Raw genomic sequence first — 21,565 nt, 5'->3', positions numbered from 1 at the left:
CAACAACAAAACCGACACGGACATTAAAATTGTAACAATCCAAACTCTGCATAAAAGTCAGGAAAAAAAAGGCATGCTCAAAGCAGAAAATGAGCATTAATAGTTGATGTTGATGAGGGGGAAATAATTCATCGTTAGAGAGAATAATGTAACGTGCTGGTTTTTTGAAGTTGAGGGCTGAGGCGTGCGGAATAAAGGCATGGTGGAAATGAGATTGTGTAGAGTGATGAGGAGAGGCCCAGGAGCACAGGAGCGAGAGGATCAGCAGAGTTTGCTTGAGCGAATTAATTCACCTGAGTAGCACAAGGGGAAGAAGCATTGAATATTAACAAGGCTCTTATTATAATTGCATGATTAAAGTAGCCCTGGACCGCAAATATAACCATTATTTCTGCATTTTACATCCCGGCTTAATCGAATCAGTGGGAGATATATGTATACATTACACGACACTACCTCTGTGCGCCTGCCATGATCTCTCATTTCGGGAGGGCCGGCAGGTCCCGGCGGCACGGACAGGAAGCAGGCGCTCGCGTCAGGCAGATGAAGGACAGACAAAGGGGCCAATCTCAGAGTGGTCCGTCCACTTCCTGTCAAAGAGCGAAGCTTCTTGGGCTGATTTACAATACTTTAAACATAAATAAATAAATAAAAATAGCCCGGTACGCCACAATGGGCCACCAAGAAGGGAGCGTTATTAAAGGAGGTTAAGGGAATGAAATTACAGAAAGGAGCACGGATTGGCACAAGATGGCCGCCGCTGAGGATGACGGGTGCATTACGCTGATGAAAGCGCGGAGCCTGATCAGAGCCATAAGGTGAACACCTGTAAAAAATAAGAAATAATAAAGGCAGACGGCATGGCCGCATAATGAAAGCTCTGCCACTCGAGATTGCAGGGGAGTATCTAATCTGGACAGGCCTATCGTTGGTGAAGAAACGGCCAGGCTTCACACGGGAGATGTTCTTCCGCTGACATGATGGACCTCCTTCCATTCTCGCCTCCTCCATACACATGATGAGTGTCTCGCACGAGGGGTTACGGGAAGTTCACGCCAACGGTTTAAGTAAATTTCCGAAGCACGTGGAGAGAGGACCCAGGCGGTGTAATCAATTTACAGCTTTTGCCGAAGCGAGGCTCATCGGAATAGGCCGGGCTTCTTCACCGTTCTGTCCTGGAAATACAATGAAAAACGTCCGGATGGGTTCTCAGGATTCTGCCCGGACGGATTGAGGGATGATATTTGTTCCAAAATTCAGTGCATGCAATACCTCACAACCTTCTTCTCTCATAGAATATTCACAACAGCATTTTATTTTTTTATATAACGTGGCGTTGATATAATATCAAAATACACATTTCCAATTAAGAATATTGCTTTCAAATAAACATTCACATATTTAGTATCTTAGCCCCAGACATTTTGTTTGGGATAGATTATATTTAAGGTAACTGTCAGAAACACTGACATCCCCATAAAGTGTGTCCCTTTCACCTCACTGCTTCCCGTTTCCACACATTTCCACACAGTGCTCAAAGAACAGCCTCTTCCAAGCTGTGGTGCCGAGCAGAAATTATTAGTGAGCACTGGCCCAAATTAGCCTGTTACATTTCAACTGCGGCGAAATATGAAAAATAAGTACATAAACAGGATTAAAGCTGCACTGATGTCTGCCTTTATCAGCCGGGAAGCAGCACTCCAATCTTCCCCAGCCAGGTAGGTTATTTACCCCCGGAACCAACACCAGCACAACTGTGTGTGATTATCTCCCTCACACACAAGCCTGTCAATTTGGTTCAGTGAATACACAAATGCACTTAAAAGTCAACTCGCCTTCTCTGAATACAGACATGCACTGTGTTTCTTAAGCAATATAATGGCGCACTCCCTTTGTTACTGATATAATACATTAGGTCACACTTTACACTTCAGTACGCAGAAAGCTCTGGATGAAAGAGAAAATACTTATTGGATGTATACATGTGCTAAGCAGCAGTTTTGTTATTATTATAAATATTATTATGATTATTAGAAGTAGTAGTAGTAGTAGTAGTAGTAGTAGCAGTGGCAGTACTAGTAGTAGCAGCAGTAGTAGTAATAACATAAAAAGGCACCTTAGACATACTGGTATTTTACATCTTGACTTGCTATATGTTTTACTAACTTTTACGAACAGGTTCACAAGCCGCATGGTCATGTGACTCCTGCATGGATACTATCCCAGTCTGAGCTGTGGCAAACATTTGGACTGGATCAGAGAACAAGAGGAAACCAGAGGAAGACTGAAGTTGCTGTACATTTTATGGGGCAAGAAGCAGCTGGAACCACATCCAGATGAGGGAGAGAGAAAAACGATGTAAAAAAATATCTCTCCAACCCTCGCTTCCTACAAACAGCCAGCCGTTTCACTCTAATTTTCTCTGACTCTGTTTATCACAAGCATAATGGGATAGGTATGATACCACAAACGCTAAGGCTAATGGAGATGAATCCATTTACAGCAACTTTACAGAAAATGTGTGTATGGCTCCAATTTAGAGGCAAAAAACTGTCAGCAATCAGTTAAGGCATTTCCAGGATGAGTCTGTGAAACAGTTTGCCTGGAGTGTCCAAAATATTACCGTGGATACAGCAGTCATGATATATCTTTAGTTTTTTTTCCCCTTCATATGACTAAAGCATCAATGGCACATACAGTATGAAATATGCAAAGCCTTAAACATTGGAATGTTTATCACAAACTCAGAAATGAAATATCTATGTTTTGAATTCTAGTACACATTAAATTGAAAACTGAAAATACGTTCACCTTTCATTAGCAAAGCAGCTCCTTAATAAGATAGCTGGAGATCTAATTATTTCCTACATAAATTAAAAGCAAGTTCCTAGCATGTACAAAGGAAGCCAGTGTACCCATATAATTAATTTCATATTACTATGTGTGTGTATATTTGATAATTGTAATTCAAATTTCTATGGAGTGAAATATTTCCTTTAAAGGAAAATGATTTTATACACTTGGCTTCCTGTTATAATCAAGGCCTTTCTATCCTGATAACAGAGGGTTACGACTCAGTGAATAATTCAGTAGGTTACCGAAACTGAGGCAGCACAGAAAGTACTAATCTTATATTGAAGCTGTAAAGGATATTAGGGAACAATTGCAGAAAGTGACACATTTAATAGAGAAAGATTACTCCATGCTACATCAATTTCATTTGAATTGAATACATTTCACAAGCGTTTTCTTAGATGCAGCCTGGACATTATGTGGAGACTCCTAATGTCATTGAAGACCACATTGAATTTGCCCTGCCTTTTCTGCTTTGTTGTTCGCTAGGTCCTGTATTCACGGCAAAAAAAAAAAAAAAAAAAAACACGGAGAGACAGGTGTCATGGAGACCGAAGAAGGACCTCATTGGTTTTCGAAAATGTACTTTTTTTTTTTTTTTGCAACCGTGAAGAAGTTTAATCAGGAAAGATATGTGCCTGATGGAAAAAGGGCAAGCATCATTCAGCAGAGTTAGGGTGGCCTCAGAATACACTCTGAGAAGAGGCAGGAATCATCGCCTCTCCGGCTCTGGGTAGAAATGCAGCCGATCAGATGGTGACAGTGGGGAATTATGAGTAAATGCATGTGTGAAAAATGATGGGCTACAATCTTTGCCCTTAATCTCCAGCTGAATGGCAAGTTGGTCCCTGGTCTGACAGACACCATTAATTTTAAACTGTACTTACATTACTGGGAATAAATGTATTTTTTTTTCTTCCCCTCCACATCAAAAACCAAAGGGAAGGCAGTCTCCATTTTGCACTGTCAAAATTGCTGCACCAACAGAGCTGAAACCCTTATGCACGTTTTGAAACTTAAAAATGAGATATAGTTTAAAAAAGGGTATTTGGAGAAAGTGAGGCCACATACTGTATATAGAATGAATTGATGTTTGGTTTTCTGTTTTTATGGTGAATTTGACTTCTAGCATGAAAAAATAAATGCGATGCATACGGGCTCACACACACATACACAGCGACACACACACACACAGAGTATTGCATGTGAACAAACACATGTACACTTCCACACACAAGCACACACAAACATGCACATTTCACATTTTATGCCTTGGCTGCAAGTGAAAGAAAATCATTTGGGAATCAGTGATCGTATAAATGAAGTGCAGACATGATATTTTAAGTAGAAACATATTCAGGGGAATCACAAACTATTTAATTTACATACTTGAAAATGTTAACGTGTCACAGAGAGAAATCGGTGCATATTCATGACAAACATGCAAAATAAATTGCCTTCAATGATGACAACAGGCTTTTGGTGACCCCTGGTGGTTCAAACTCAAAATGCTTCAGTAGGATCTTTCCTCCGACTGGGAACCTTGGAACTCATTTGCAGGGAAACAAGTGTTTCATACAAACAACACAATGGCTTCCTGTTCTGAATGCGGACCTTCTGCACGTCATTGACAGAGCTGGCACAGCCTCAGTGTCATGCTTCAACATCGAGCCCGGGCAAATTATGGCCTACAATGTGGCGAGTAGAAAATGTTCTCAAACCAGTTTACACAATCCATATGGAGTCCTACAGAGTGGCAGCACCCAAAGCCCTTCACCGTTATTGGAATTCTGTGGTGTAGTGCTCTGTTTCCTTCAGCAGAAAGAATAGAAAGGAAATAATTATTCTTTCCACTCCAGACAGTACGCTATCAGCGTTCCAGGGCTTAATACTGGCCTGTCACACAAAGCTGAACTCTTGAAATAAGATATGTGACTTGAATGCTGAAGTAATGGTTTGTATACAAATAAGCAGGGACTGCATTGTGTATTTGTTCATTAAACAGCCCGGCATGTATACAGCCTCACCCGTGTCAAGCACTGCAGCCCAACCTGTTCCAAGCAGCCGCTTTATTATCCAGCTGATTAAGGATTTCCGAATGCTTATTTCGCACCAGTGTGCCACCACGCTTATCTCTTGAAAGGTCTCGGCAAATAAATAAATAAATACATAAACAGACATAAAATCTTCTCAGTCGTAATCCGCAAACCCATGTTTTGTTCATCGCGTGCCTGACGCACTCGGTGCTCTGTTCTCCGATGTGAGATTGCATTTCAGATGGGCATATTCAATGCAAAACTGCCTGTATTCCGCAAATTTCAAAGCATCCGTCATACGTACGAATTGATGGTATAGTTTTTGCCTGAAATGATACTTCCCATCCCCACAATCATGAGCTTCATTTGATGAGAGCTGAAATCAACAACTTGTGATTGCTACAGATTCATCTGTCAATTCAACAAGATATTGCACAGTAGCCTTTTATGTTTTATGAGTGGAGTTGGCTGTGGGGATGAGTGGAGCTGGCACTGAACATGATGTAGGAATATTAACATTTACTCACTATCTATTCCTCCTGCTGAAAAAAACAGCTCAAGGTAGGTTTTCAAACAGCTGGTAGCTGGTTGAGCAGTTATACCAGCTCTATACTCAATATGGTTTGACCAGCTCAAGCTATGTTTTGAAACTTGGTATTTCATTTTACACCAGGGCATGTACCTACATCTGCAAGAGAAACACAAAACGCTTTTGAATAAAAACTGCAGTTCATCTGAATAAAAATGTGAAGAAATGTCCTAATCTGACCCTCAAAGGCTGTAAGCAAATGTATTTAGGTAGATTGTGTGCTGCTTATCAAGCAGCCGCACTTCTCTCTCCATTCAAATCAGCGTTTAAGAGACGGCTCTGTCTTCCTCACCATCGTCTGGACTGCCTCTGGCTCATTGAGTTTACTGACATTTGTCTGTTATGTTCCTCCCAGAAAAGCATGCGCATACCAAACGTCTGGACTTGTGCTATGAGCAGAAAATGTCTGACCTGTTTAAGAAGTATAAAAGGCCAGAAAAAGCCAAACAAAATGTAAAGGTGTTTCTAACTAGTTCCTGTCAAATTCAACCAGACTTGAAGCATTACTTTCGATGCAAAATATAATCCGTCACACAAATAACCACATGGACTGAATTTGTGATATAAAATGCATGATATAGAGTGCATTGTAAACTCATTTAACTATTTTACTCTCTACATTGTGTTAGATTCATTATGAGCCCATTCCATTTGATAAATTCAGATTTGCAGGAATAAAAATATGAACAAATGACATTCAGTTGAGGGGGACTCTAAGACTGGGTCAGTTAAATCTGGATAAATGTGATATAGACCCTGTCTGACAAAGAGACATTACGAACAGCGAATAAATGAATTTCTATGATTGAAAACAATGTTTGTGGTAATTGATTTTCAGTGAAAGGAATAGTGTCTGCAGAGAAGACAAAGAAAAGCAAAATGCTTTGTTATGACCTACGGCAAGCTCTAGCCAAAAGAGTATTTTCTTTTCTCCCCATTGAAATAAATAATATATCACAAGACAACGTGTCATACTGAGAAGACTGTCCGCATTTGATTTGCCTCAATTGTATTTCGCCAGAGCATTCAGGCTGAGTCTGTATGTGCTCTAACTCTGTGTGTCCAGTTCCTATGTTCTGCCAGGCAGTACAACACAAACCCTTGACATAGAGCTACAGCATACAGCTCTATGGGTCTGTTTGCCCTTATGTGACTTCCTTATCCTTTCAGCAGATATCATGTTTAAAGTGGATTTTAAATCTGTCAGAAAGTTTTAAAAAATGAGTTTCTAAAAACTAGTCATGGAAACGTGTGTTATGAATATAGAGAAAGTAAAGGTGAAACGGCATAACTGGAGGATTGTACAGGAAGCCACTTTGTTAACATTCCTTTGTTAACCTTATTAACATATTAAACCCATGGCATCCTGTTGATGAAAAATGTTCACTTGCAATCATAGACCTGCTGGAGAACTTTTTGGGAATTTGCCTTTTCCTACGCGTCTCTTATACGGTATGTAAATGGCCATACCCATCAAAACATAAAAAAGATGCATTCACATATGGCAGCGCAACACATTAAACGTGATTGGCAGGATCCAGACAAAGCGATAATATACTATGAAATAACTAAGTAGCTTATACGACAGCAAGTGCACATACCTGCTGGGTTGTTGTACCTTAACCTGAATGGCTTCAGTGAATATTTATATGGATATTATTATCAATGTGAAAGTGGACTTGGATGACTACAGAACAGATAGCTACTAGAACAACACAATATTCTACTCTGGTAATGCCAGAAGTAAAAGATTCTACTTCAAATGTCATTAGTAATTACACATTACTTGTCAAAATGCTATATTATAATTTGTTCTCAAACTGAAATTGTATAAATTTGTATCTAAACTGTATTAAATTGTATACTGTGTGAACATAGAAATAAGGAACAGAAGACCCCCAACATGCCTCCTGTAATTGCTGTTTTTTTACATAATACATTAAGACAAACTGGGTCTTGTAGATTTAACACATCCATTGTCTGGAATGAGCTTTTTGTGTCTTCAATTGAAACCGACAACCTAAGCATCTGAAGTATGAAAATCATTACAGAATGATTACCTCTGGTGCTGTGGGCACATTTGGCAGGGTACTAACTGCATAGAGCATATCTGCGGGAAAGACTGACATTTTCATGACACCTGCAGCTTTTACCATTTCTTGGAACAACCCAAAGGTGCATGCATAACTGGCTTCAGATGCCAATATTAGTATTTGGTTGTAAGGAAACAGTGCCCACTAGTGACTCGCCATAAGCACAGCTTCAGTCCACCTGCAATTTGCAAATTGGCACAACAGCAGTCCACTAGACCAGACAGTGAAGGCAGGAATGTTGAGATGAGTATCAGCTGTTAAAAGACTGTGAAATAGTTGGTGAATGATTGTGCTGCTAGCAGCCCAGTGTCATGCCAATTTGCTAAATTCTGGAGGACTGACAGCTGGCACCACTGGCAGTCAGATAAGTGCTGGCTTGCTGGGAAGCTGTGCTCTCGAAGCCAAGCTTTCCTCCATGACTTCACTTCCATTCACTGAATTGATACCATCTTGTTTCATGGAAGATAATCTTGCATTTAAACTCATGCAAACCCACAAACTAAAAAATGATATTTGCAGACAGCAAAATAAAAAAGAATTGTGCATGTTTACGTCCTTCTAGCTGGTACCCAAATCAGTCGCTATTCATAGCCTACTATTAACAATATGAATCAACTAAAAAATAAGCAATAGTATTAAAATGCCTTGAACTTTTAACTGTTTTGTTTTGAGATTCCAAAAGCAGCTGCGGCTAGTAAGCTACATGCACAAACAAATTGTAGGCCTACAGGCAGCAAACAATGAATGCAAGTATACAAAAACGTGTGACCAGTCGCAATACAAATTAAGTAGCCTATAGCCTACACAGAATTAGTATATGTTGTTAGTATATGGCACTTGGGTAAATAGTGAGACAAAATCCCTCCTTATGTCCTGGTGTTTTAACTTTGTAGATTTTGCTATTGTATACCCTGTGCCCTTGGTTGCAACACAGCCCTGTTATTATTCAATTTGGTGTACAACAGCCTCAGTTAGCAGAAAGACTATTGAACTTCACTGGAATAACCATCCACCCAGTGCCAACACAACAAGCATTACTCAAGTACTCCAGCATATGTGTATTATCTTAGTTAAAATGTCTGCTGTTGCACAAAATGTTCATAAATCTTGCTAACGTTTTAATAAACTAGAGGTTTCGTAATGTTTTTCACGACACATGACATCAGCAGTCATGGCACAGTACAATGTAATGTTTAATTAGTATTACTGTGTAATCTTGCTCTAGCCAGTGGTGGCCTAGCAATTCTGTACGATTTTTCTTTAAATACTATTCCTACCTTTCCAGCTGACCTCTGGATTTTGTGCGGTCACTTGTGCGGGTACTTCTGCATGTCAATTATCCTCAGGACGCTAACATTTAGCGTCACGGGCTAGTAGATTCGTTCCAAATTCTATTAGTGCATGACAACGCAGACTGCAGGCCCGTAGGGTTACTCTTGTAGGTTAAACGGCGGTACTTTAATGTTACTCCCGCCACAAATAAAATAAATCCTTACTTAAATTGCCTTAATCGGAAGAAGAAACTATTCTAAGAGCTAGGGGGACGCATGTTGGTGTAAATGTTTGAAGGTATAGCTTCAGGTATTCACTCTTTTGCTTACTGCCCTCGTAAGGCCTCCAGGAAAATGCCGTGACAATACAGTTCTTTCTGCGATTTGCAAATCGTTGATTTGAATAATTGTACTTTTCCCCACTGACGTTAGTCAATATAACCACGAGATGGCGATAGACTATAACATAAATTCTCTTTTAGGACAAGTTACTGTACCCGCGTAGGGAGGAACTGTTAGATTGAACAATTCTAAAGAAGGCATCCTCTGCACATACCTGTGTGAATATAACGCACAGACTAGACAGATTTTTAATTTTTTGTTATAAGATTGATTTAATAAAACTTGAATATTTGCACATTCCAATGTACCATCCGTTTTAACAGTTTACTACATTGTGTATTTGTATATATCATTATTCGAAAATAACGTATTCTAAATGTGTACATGTAATGTTAATGTAGAGAAACAACAGCAGATCACTGCTGTTTAATACCTTTAACAGATTCTTAACAAAAGTATTACTAGATCATATCTAAGAAAATACAACATACCAAATAATTTTAAAAACAAAATCATTAAAAGGACAGAAATACATCTCAAGATCATGGTTATGGTGAAGAGTTACGACATAATGAGACATAATATAATGATCTCCTACACAACAATATATAGGACACACAACACTACTTCTAAGGACAGGCTATACATCAAATTTAGATTCTTTCCAAATAGGGAATATGCAGCACTGGATATTATATGTATAATTATGTTAACTCACATTGCACAGAGACATTGCAAGGTTTAATGCACATTTTACTTAGTGTTTCCTTAAAATAAAATATAGGCTATATATTTACAACAAGAATTTATGCAATTTAAAGCAGCATTTATCTAAATTGAAACTGAACCTTGGTTTGTGGAAAGGCAAATTATAAACATTCAAATATTGGGGTCAGGGGAATGTCTGTCTGTGGCCTGTTGCACGGACAGCAGAAGGGTTGGGCTGGTAGCCAGTTTGTATGCCTCTTGCCCCGGGCCTTGTGGTGGAGATGGAGTGGGTGTTTCTGGTGAGGCTGGGGAGAGAGAATGAGTCGTACAGAGATTGGTTAAAAACAGGAAAAGGCACATTAAACTGTTGTCGTGCTTAAAGAGGGTCCCATGGCATACCCATATGTTCAGCGTGGATAGGGGTGGACAGAGTGCTGACTACCACCGTCTGGCCCATCTGCGGGTCCTTGGCTAGCTGGGGCTGGCCTGGATGGTGGTGGTGGGACGGGTCCGCAGACAGTCCTGTTTAAATATTTCAAATGCATTGTGAGATTGAATCTTGAGATTATATTTTGGTTTTATGGGACTAACATGTCTTAATACTCAAAAAGACAACTGTAAGGGCTCAGTGGCTAAGTCGGTAAAGGTGCTCACCACGGGTTACCTTTTCAAACTCTACCTTAGTCCTCCCTCCTGATTTCCCCCACCCCTTTCTGATATCCCTATCCCTCTTGTCTAACCCCCCCAAAAAATTAAAAAAAAAAAAAAATAATAATAATAATAATAAATAATTGCACTTATGATGACTATATGTTTAGAACAGCATTTCATGTGTATTTTCCTAGTTATGGATGTGATGCTTTGACTTGTGTAAGAACCTATGCACGTGTAAGTCGATTTGGATTAAAAGCCTCTGCCAAATGACTAAAATGTAAATAAATGTAAATGTTAACGTAGATCCTTTGTTCCGAGGCTAAGGTGTCTGCCCTGACAAAGTCATTAGCCAGCTATGAGCAACAGGACATGGTACACTCTCATGAATAAAGGTACGGAAAATGCCTGAACTTTCAGAAATAAAGGTACGGAAAGTGCCTGAACTCTCTGAAATAAAGGTACGGAAGTGTCTAAAAAAAGTACAAATGCTTGTCACTGGGGCGGTACCCCTAGCCAGTAATATACTAATCTGTACCTTTTTTTGCTTCATAGAACATTACTGTACTTTCATGTACTGAAATGTTATCTTTGAAGAACAAAAATGTACCTCCACTGTCACTTTATTTCTGAGAACATACCCAGGTTGGATTGTATTTTGGTGTGTAGCGATCAGAGTGAATCTCCTGTCATAGTTTCAGTCTCCACTTCATGCACATATCATCTCCCATGAGGTCACCACTACATTTCATCTTCCCAAAACAAGGCAAAGCATCTACGGGCAGCCAGTTGTCAATGAGAGATACATTTCCCCTCCACTAGCCCTATCCGATAGAACTGTGGATTGAAAAGGAAATGACCCACAGAGGAAGCATTTGCATAGTAGGTTGTTTTCCTGGCTTTCATTAACGTGGGCAGGCGTACCTCCCAGCAGCATCTCGTGCAGCAGGTTGTCGATCTTGGCCAGGCCGAAGAGCTTGACGAACTGCAGCTGCTCGATCATCTGCCAGGTGATGCTCTGCAGGGTGGGCAGCAAGAGGAGCAGCTCGCCGAAACGACCACGCGAGTCGTACTGCCGGTCGTTGATGTAGTCCTCCAAGCTCATCTGCACCTGGTACCGCATGCTCTTAATCTTCGAGGGGTCACGCAAACTCTTGGCATCTTACAGCAAAAAAGAACGGAAGAGTAGTTGTTGGATGTGATTGGATTTGTTGGATGTGATCAGCTAGGATTTGATGGCTTGAGCTATTAAGAGGGTTGGTTTAGCAGACAAAGCCACAGCAAGTGATACCAAATTTGAAATTTTGCCAAAATTCTACTTTAACTACCATTTAAGGCATGATAAACGTAACTGTTTTCAAGAAATGTACTTTAAGATACTTACATTTTATCTTTCTCCACCAAACAGAATGGCCTAAGTGATTGATAGTCATTTTCCTTAACATAATATTTTTAGTCGTTAGTGAAATATTGGGAAAAATATACAGTAATAGCATGGTACAAAATGGCCTACATTATTAAATGAGGGAACACCAACTTCACAACAGTGGGCATCATTAATTGAACAGAAATACCTGGGTCAAAAAAGACAATGGCTTTTAGTGCTGCGTATTCATTGTCGTCGATTTGAATGTCTTGAAAGGGCAACACCAGCTCATCGAGAACACGGTTCGCCACCCGACTGATCTCCGCCTCCTCACAATTTCGGGGAATGACATAACCGTTGCCTGTAGGGGGAAACAATTAGTGCCTCATTAACAACAATGCTTTAAAATGCAGTATGTGTTCACATGATGAAAATAAAATGAGCATTAAATAACATTGTCAGTAGCCTGTGGCCTGTACTGTAAATTGAAACCCAATTGCATAATTGGGGGCAGCCGATAATCCCAGTGGCTAAGGTGCCTTGACTGGGACCTGGAAGGTTGGTGGTTCAAGCCCCAGTGTAGCCAACAGTGTAGCCCTTGAGCAAGTCCCTTAATCCCACATTGCTCTAAGTTGCTTTGAATAAAAGTGTCAGCTAAATAATTGCAATGTATTTATAGATGTGAATCAGTTCAGTCTTACCAAGCAGCAGCAGGTCTTTGTAAGGCACTGATCTCTTTGCCACTCCCAGCAGAAGGTGTTCCCCTGCATGTGCCCGTAATAGACACACCTAAAGCAAGAAGGAAAGTGAGAGACAACTCATTCTAGGGCTGTGCCTACTCCATTAAACCATGGTTTGCCATATCCATTATAGGAACTTTTTATTGAAAAAAGGAAGTGATATAATGTCATGAACCGTTAACCCAATCCATCATTCGAAGGAGAATTCCCCATGTCTGTCAATCTATAACCATGGAAAGTATCGTTACATTCTTCATGTTGAAGTAGGTCAACATGTTCCCCCTAAAAATCAGAGCGCTTGTGATTTATCCCAACTGCCTACCCAATGGCACTGAGTCATTTTAACAGGTACTGAATGAATCCAATACCTGGTCATCAAGCGGCAGTTCACCAAAGGCTGGGATGTACTTAGCCCACTCTACCAGCACCAGCAACTGTTGCTTCATGGACTCACACACGTCCCCGATGTTGGCAATGCTTTTCTCCGTGGCATCTGAGGACACTGTCGGACTGGGAAGGCTGATCTAAAGGAGATAGTTGCTAACTGAGATGAAGTCACTGTAAGGACACATTTATTATTTCACAGGCTGTTGATGTTCTCAAAGTAAACTCTAACAAGTATTCATGCGAATGATTGGAAATTTTAATGACATTACTGACGCTTGGATGGAGACTAATGCGCATGCAAATTAGCACTGTCGTTACACATCGCAGTCATTAGCCATTGTGTACGTCGAGAAATGCAGCACGCATAAGAAATTATGTAAATTAAAGGTAGGCTTATGTCATTTCTGAATTCATCAGTCGTTAAAATAAAATTTAAAAAATAATAGAATACGTCAAGGCATTGCACATTTATATATATAATCCCAATAAGTAAATGCAAATACATTTTTTTTATTAAGATAAGCTGTACCATTCCCTTCACTTGCCTTGTTTTATGGAGGATGATTAGCATGAGTACGTTTTTACTCGTATTTCCTGAAGGGAATTGTTTTCGCCGGGAGAGTGACTTTCCATTCGTACAGTAGGCCTACCTTCAGCGAGCGATATTAGTTTGCTTTCATTCATATTGCGCTATCAATCATGGTGACGACTGCCCGTGTGAACACGAAACTGCTACCAGGTGACTGTGAAGGCAGTTTTTAATACCTGCTGTGACAGGGACTCTGCTTGTGCAAGCACTGTGATGGGTGGCAGGTCCTGCGCGTCGTGCATATGTCTCCTGCAGCTTATGCGGTCTCTTTCGTTCTGTACCGCTGGAAAACAAGCAAACCGTTTAGCTGATTAGACGCTAATGACAGCCGGTGGTGATTACCGAGAGGCTGAGAGGCGTATGTTTCTTTAATTTACACTCAAGCGAGCACTGCGTTCCCTGGTGGATTATAGCACCATTAACACGGCACTGCCTTAAAGCTGATCTAATCGCACACATTAGCTGCCTCACTGAGGATGTGCCATATTTCTCAAAGACTTCTCCTGACCTGAAAAAAGCCCCCCCCCCAAAAAAAAACAATTTGCGTTCCAATCTTTGGATGTTTCCTAATTAGATTTGTATTTTATTATCTTATTTAAAACACACAATCTAAGTAAATTAATGTGTTATCAAATTATTATACTCACAAGAGAGGGAAATAAGCCACAAGCAAAAATACATTTCATTGAAAAAAGTGTAAGAGGAGCCTTGAGATTGATTTTACTGTATGGTCTTTTGGGGAAATACTGTATTTTTTAGTGTGAAATCCAGATGAGTAATGAACAGAAGTAAAAGTTTAACCAGTTGTGGCACATAACCTCAGGCGTGCATGGGCGGTTTAAGAGAAAGCACAAGATCATCAGTAATAAACTGCAATGCCAAGGTTATACCAATAAACCTACAAGCCTTAAATTCCTTTTTATAACATCACTCCACTTTATGGAGCCTATTAAAATCTGAATCCTTTACTTGAACTGAGCTTGTCCCATATGACAGTCTTCCTTATCATTGGATTTAAAATATAGGATTCTGTCTTCCCAATAACTGGAAGACCCATTCACATTAATGTTTGAGATAGTGACATGTATTAGTCAATAACAAAGAGGTTTCTTTTTAAGATAAAAAAAAAGTTCAGTTAAATAAAAACATAAACGATGTTACCTTCTTTCTTCATGCCTGCCCGGAAACACTTGTGCAGTCTACAAAAACGGCATTGGTTCCGTTTATCTTTGTCCACCACACACTGACGATTGAACCTAGCCAAGGGGAGATGGCTTATCATTTTTGTTATTGCATATAGTATTAACAACCTGTAGTAAATATAGATACACTCTATCTACCAAGTTGAGAATTTAATTCAAAAGCTTATGTAAGATCATTTACCTAAAAAAGAAAGAAAAGAAAACCTATTTAGTAGCTAATAACCATAATGAAGTGTACTGTACATATTCTACATTCTCTACATTACTTACAAACATTGGACAAAATGCAAATACAAATTCAATAATTACTGTACAAAATTTGTACAAAAATATGTAGCCAGGTACTGTTTCCTATATGAATTTCCTATATGACTTCAGTAACTGTTTTACTAAATTCCGTCTAAACGTATCCATCCATCTGTTTTACTAATATGCTCGGCGTGGTACTTCCACAAATACATTTGAGAGGTCATTTTGAAATGATGTACCTGCAGGAATAAACATGGCTCTTCCTGATGCTGCGTCTGAAGAAGCCCTTGCAGCCATCACAGCTGGATGCCCCGTAGTGTTTCCCTGTGGCTTTGTCCCCACAGATGGCACAGGTGGAGCTCAGGCCACCATCTCCCTGCTCCCCGCCACTCGGCTCTGCTGGCATACTGTCTGAGAGCAATGTATGATTATGATTATGATGATGATGATAATGATGATGATGATATTTTTGTTATTATAATCATCATTATTATACTGTTATTATTATTAGTATTAGTATTATAGTTATTGTATTAATATTATTGCATGTGTTACAGTGAGAACCTGCTCAGGAATCTGATCTGGACTTGCCCCAATGGAGATACACTTTTATTTAAACTTTGAAAGTATGATTAATTTCAGGACAATGAACATCAACGACCAATGACAGTGCATCTCAACAACTTAGATCAAACTCTGGAACCAATAAGGAAAGGGAAAATTGTGAAGATATCATGAAATTCTTTTAATAAAATGAAGGCCCAGCCACTGGAGCTCCAGTGGGTAGCATTGCAGTGACACTCAACATGTCATCATAAGTTCAAGGCCACTAGCTGTTTGGACTCTGTTGATTAACAGAATATGTTGATCAAATCCCTTGCTTTCAGCATGCTAATGATGGCATCTTTCCATCAAGATAATGAGGTTTCTGCTGGCTTCACTTTGGGAGACTATGCATATGTGAACAAAGCCATTTCACATTGGTATGTCTCTTGTGGAATAAAAAATATGCCAGTCTGTTAAAATACAGAGGGAATAGAATTCATTAGAAGCATTCCTTTATTCATGGTAAATCATAAAGTACAACAATAGCAACCCTACTGGGGAGTTTGAAATTCATGATTGGAGACTGATTCAACTCCCTTTGTAAAATCAGATTGATTTCATTCAGATAATGATGTTTTTCTCTCTTTAGATAAGTACAGAAAACCCTTAACACCAAGTTCGAAAACTTTTAATTGATGCTGTTATGAACTGCATACCTACAATAGCAATTATAGTAACTGATAGGGAACCAAGAGCTGTTCTATCAACCAACACGCAGGAGTTACTCTCAAAATGATTATTTGAATTTGTGCATATAGTTTTGAACCAAACATACAAAAATGCAGTAAAGATATTACAATTAGCCCAAGGAAAGTCTCTAGTTGCATTTTCATATTAAGTTGATTACCCTTACAAAGCTTGGAACTTGGTATATCCAACCAAATGCACTGTGTTCACAGAAGCACATACAGTGTAGTACATATCGTGTTCATTCAGGGTAGTTCATGAACCCTTTCTATCACAGGGTGTATATACTGTATGTAGAGAATCGTAAAGATAAAAGCGCTGATGTAATGAGTCTTGAAGGCAGTCTGAATTTATTTGGCTTTACTTCAGTTCAAACTAAACAGATTTACAGTTCAAGTGGAATGAACTACATTAAAAATTGTTCACCCCAAAACATAATAAGAAAACAAACATTTGACAAGTGATAACTCTTTCTTTTACGGGAATTAATCTTGAGGGTTTAACAAACGTTGCATTTACACAGCCTTGATCCACAGCAAATTTTCACAAAAAGAACAGCCAGCTTATGCTGAGCCTTCTACAAACATATGACTATGACAAGTAAAACTTGGCATCGTAATATTCACGAAAGAAGCAACAGGATGAAAAAATAACAGAAAAGGCTGCCTTACAAATAATGATTAAAAACCTTTCTTTTCCAAGTTAAGACCTAAACTGCAATACATGGATTCCATCCTCGGTTAAATTTTGTACCCAGCCAAACAGCAGAAAATGTTTTGTTAATTATTAGCTTATGGCTGACAGCACAAGTCATCATGAAGGAGAAGTCCTTGAAAGCATTACTTCTAGATTTGAACTCTTGACAATGTCATATTAAAACATTGTGGTCCAAGTAACTCCCAGAATATGTTCACGTTTGGTCGGTGAGTGAGCCCATTGGGCAACTGACAAGCCATCTTAACTGGCAGTTATTTGTCACGGATGAGGCCTTGAGTCACAGCCTTGAATGTGCGAAGTCTTCTCATCCCACAGCACAGCAAACACTACACTGCTGACCAGACACACTAACCCTGACACTCACCCCCTCCGTAAAGTGCATGGGCGCCCTCAAACTCCAGTGTGCTGTAGGTAGGATCCAGGCCCTCACAGTAATTCACTACCTCCATGTCCATTAGGGGCTTCGGGAGAGGCATATCCAGATCCCTCACAGGTGAGGTCTCCCCGGAAACCCTTTCACAGGGAGCGTACAGCGGCAAACATGAAGCTACACCTCAGCCCGTCCGTCTGATTTGTGCACCTTAGAGAAAGGGAGGAGCTTTGTCACAGACTCCTGGCTTCCTGATTACTCTTTATTGTACTTATCTGTGCTCTAGATACTTATCTTGAGGATTTAGCTATGCAATTTGCATTTCAGAAATGAAACTTTCAGAGAGCATAACTAGTGTAAAGCAGTCAGCTTACAGAAAAGGCCCTTTGGCAAGGCTAACGTGTAAATCAGCATGCATGTAATCATAAATACTTGATGTAGGCATGTCAGACAGTCCCAAGATGCATTATTGATTTTTATTCTACACTAGAGAGACAGAGAGGTGCTCTTAAGTAACCATTCTCTTCAGTTTGAGTTGTTTTTAAGGCAAAGGTGACTTTTAATGTCAAATCTAAAAATCTCTCTTAGACTTTCACCAAAACTGGGTCACACTTCACCTCAGATTTTATTGTCATAATGCAATAAGAGAAACTCCAGTCTGTGGGATGATTTCTGAGAGACCTGTAACAGTACTGATTAAAATTAGAGGAATATTTTAATTGGAGTGTAATAGCCATTTTGTCAAAAAAAAAAAAGAGATAAAAAAGATGCATCTGATAATGACCTCTATGTTTGGTCAGAATCAGAACCACAGACAGCACAGAAAGAACTGAATCTGAATGTGTTGCAACACCTGGTAGTCACAAGTCATGGCAGAATTGATGCATGACTCTATTTTTCAAAAGAACAGTTCTGCAATAAGTAAAAGACATAAGGTTAAGAAGAAAGCTTTTTGGTTTCCAAACATTGTCATTAGTTCCCAGAGAGCTGATTCAATTCTTAATTAAAACTGTGAGCTCCAGTAAAATAAATATTTAAATACTTGATAGACTTGATATATTTGACATCAACTGCACATTTAGAGAATGTGTGGTACTATAATAAGCAATTGGATCTATGGCTGCAATCTCCATGAGAATTTATTGCCTTATCGCTGAGTTAATGATGAGAGCAATAAGGCCCAGGTAATAAACATGGCAGGGAAGGTTACACTGACCATTGTTTGCACGTAATCATTGGTCACCTTATAGCTTCATCACCTTTTGGTGACTGACAAAAATGGTGATATTATTGTAAAAATCTCAGTTTCTCAAATAATTCATTCAACGTTAATCCTAAATACATGTGCTGTATACACCATATCTGTTTTTTTTTTTTAACCCTGGTGGAGAGGATTACACTTTAACTAAATACTGAGGAGCTATAAACCTGACTCATCGCTCTACACAAAGTGCTAACAGTGCAACATCACTATCACATGGCCAGCTCCTGAAAGTGTTCCACTACACACTCAGTGAGCACTTTATTAGGTAGACCTGTACACCAGCCTGTTAATCCAAATATTTAATCAGCCAATCATGTGGCAGCAACTAAATGCATAAAAGCATTCAGACGTAGTCAAGAAGTTCAGCTGTTTCTCAGACCAAATGTCAGAATGGGGAAGAAATCTAATCTAAGTGACTTTGACCATGGAATGGAAACTGCTGATCTCCTGTGATTTTCACACACAACAGACTTTGGTGTTTGCAGAGAATGGTACGGAAAAAAAAATCCAGTGAGGCAAAAAAGCGTTGTTGATGAAAGAGGTCAGTGGAGAAGGGCCAGACGGGTCAAAGCTGACAGGAAGGGGACAATAACCCAAATAACCACACATTACAACAGTGGTATGCAGAAGAGCAACTCTGAACACACAACCTGTCAAACCTCTAAGTGGATAGGCTACATGAAGTAAATGGCTGACATTTATATAGCACCTTCATCCAAAGCGCTGTAAAATTGATGCTTCTCATTCACCCATTCATACACACACTCACACACTCACACACCAACAGCGATTGGCTGCCATGCAAGGCACCAACCAGCTCGTCCGGAGAATTTAGGGGTTAGGGGTCTTGCTCAGGCACACTTCGACACACCCAGGGCGGGATCGAACCGGCAACCCTCCGACTGCCAGACAACTGCTCTTACCTCCTCAGACATAGTGCCCCCATAAAGAAATAATAATCACCAGGGCATTAGAAATGAGACACAATCAATTGAAGTGACTATAATCCAGACTGTTTGATTAGTTGTTTTTCCTCTTATTGGTTGTGATGAAGAGACTCTGGTACCTGGCAGTACCAGGGAGCACAGGATTTGTCTGCCAGCAATCATCTACCTAAAAGAGCATTGTTGCTTCAGCCACATAATACTTATTTATGGTGTGTGCAACATCTGGAAGCAATCCAATATACAGGCCACGTGAAGTTAAATTTAGTCATTTAGCTGATTCACTGTTTTCTGCAATTCATGAGAATGAGCAACTTTTCAAAAACCATAATGGACACTGATGTACATAGTAGCTAATTGTATTACTCACTGACATTATTACACTTCCAAAGATGGTGGTTTAAAAGCTATGGCTGGATAATGCAAGATAAAGGAAAAAATATGAAATTATAATTTCTATCTTAAATTAGCTACTCTCAACGATGGCACTAAAATATGACATATCAGTATTTGTTAAACAGAAATTCTGTAAATGCAAACAATAAAATTGTAAATGGGTGTCAACAAACAGGAAAAAGTACCTATACTTCTGTTATACTAATAATAGTAAAAGAATTGTAAAGTATCACGTGATTTGTATCCCATGAAACGCAATGGAAAAAAAAAAATATATAGAATTTGTTTTATGGTGGGAAAACCCCACCATAAACAGTAAATGTATGCATCCAAATATTTAAAATATATAAGTTTACTTCTAGTAAACAATAAAGATAATCATACATTATAATTAGGTAGAACCATTTAGGCTAGTTTTTTTCCTTTTTGAACGAATAATGAAATGTACTATCGGCAAGTAACCGCACAACAGCATGGGTTAAAAAGCAACCACGTGATGATAGATTTTATACCTACAATTAAGTAAAGTTGAATACACGATGAGTAGAGTTACAGTCCATCAGTAAAAATGTAATCTACATTGTGTTCGTACCCAACCTAGCATACCAATCCATCAGGCCTAGGCCATAGAGTTTAAGTTTAAGCAATTTACAAAAAAATACCAGTAACCATGCCCTATCTTTTCGATATTGTGAACATTTTCTAAGCGCCTACTTTCAATTGTCCTCGGTAGACATAAAATAAGATGCACTGCCAAGGTGGATAAGCCGTCTCACGGGAAAAAAAACAAAAACAAAACACGTGACACAATCTTGTGGATTTCATGGGTGTACCTAACTTGTACATTGGTATTTGAAACTGAGATAGCCGATGAAACCCTGACAGTGACGTTCATACTTTCACTGCGGGTGCATTTTACGCTTAACCTGCAACATTGTACTGTAATAGCACTGTTTCTTAAGACCTCAGCCTACCTCCCAAAGGCCTATCTATGTTAGCATCAGTCATGCATAAAGGCTCACCTTTTTCGAACTGCAAACCTCGTTTTAATGTCCACCATCGACCCAAATCCATATGCTGGAAGCGGAGAGTCGAGTCAACGCGTGGGATATAATTCAGTAATAGACCCATTCCATGTGGTCACGGGATCTAGCCATTAGATCGATTCACTAAACAAACTGAAACTTGGGTGGGGATGTTAAACAGTAACCAGCCCCAATAAAAAAGGAAAAGAAAATGTGGTCTGCCGTTTGTTTATGGAAACATACAAGGTGTGGACGTGTGAGGCAACTTTTAAATGGTTCTACAAAACTGAGTTATAGCTGGTCGCATTTTAAACTTAAAAAATGTTTTTGAATAAGTTGTGTCCTGTTTATGCTCTGCCGAGTTTTAGGTGGAAACAGTATCTTCAAAGGTAGGATTACAGATAAAGTCTATTATTATTAGGCTATATGAGTCCAAGAATTCAGTTGAAATAATGAATGGAAGGAATGAATTCCTTCCTT

General features: G+C 39.3%; 1 protein-coding gene across 2 annotated transcripts; it reads right to left on the bottom strand.

The window, feature by feature from the left end:
- Positions 1-9,574: 9,574 nt before the first annotated feature.
- On the bottom strand, positions 9,575-21,215 carry hnf4g (hepatocyte nuclear factor 4, gamma). Of its 2 annotated transcripts, XM_061239681.1 has the most exons (11): positions 21,083-21,215; positions 17,451-17,666; positions 15,316-15,487; positions 14,787-14,881; positions 13,802-13,908; positions 13,018-13,173; positions 12,611-12,698; positions 12,118-12,270; positions 11,468-11,704; positions 10,292-10,414; positions 9,575-10,197 (listed from the first exon to the last, which is right to left on the bottom strand). In XM_061239681.1, exons 2-11 carry the CDS (start codon positions 17,560-17,562, stop codon positions 10,064-10,066), a joined length of 1,377 nt encoding a protein of 458 aa, XP_061095665.1. In that variant the 5' UTR covers positions 17,563-17,666; positions 21,083-21,215; the 3' UTR covers positions 9,575-10,063. The 2 variants fall into 2 exon arrangements, with proteins under 2 accessions (XP_061095665.1, XP_061095666.1); XM_061239682.1 differs by lacking the exon at positions 17,451-17,666 and having other exon boundaries at positions 21,083-21,162.
- Positions 21,216-21,565: the final 350 nt, after the last annotated feature.

This window comes from Conger conger, chromosome 4, assembly GCF_963514075.1.
Source record: "Conger conger chromosome 4, fConCon1.1, whole genome shotgun sequence".
In the NCBI taxonomy this organism is placed as follows: Eukaryota; Metazoa; Chordata; class Actinopteri; order Anguilliformes; family Congridae; genus Conger; species Conger conger.
This window is presented reverse-complemented; position numbering and strand designations above follow the sequence as displayed.

What these genes read in the sequence shown, in the direction of transcription:
- hnf4g (XM_061239681.1), bottom strand. Translation starts at nt 17,562, where the DNA reads ATGCCTCTCCCGAAGCCCCTAATGGACATGGAGGTAGTGAATTACTGT. An exon ending in CATTGTCTTTTTTGACCCAG is followed by an intron (nt 11,705 to 12,117) that starts GTATTTCTGTTC and finishes TTTTGCTGTAAG; the next exon opens with ATGCCAAGAGTTTGCGTGAC. An exon ending in TATCCACGCTGAACATATGG is followed by an intron (nt 10,198 to 10,291) that starts GTATGCCATGGG and finishes CTCTCTCCCCAG; the next exon opens with CCTCACCAGAAACACCCACT.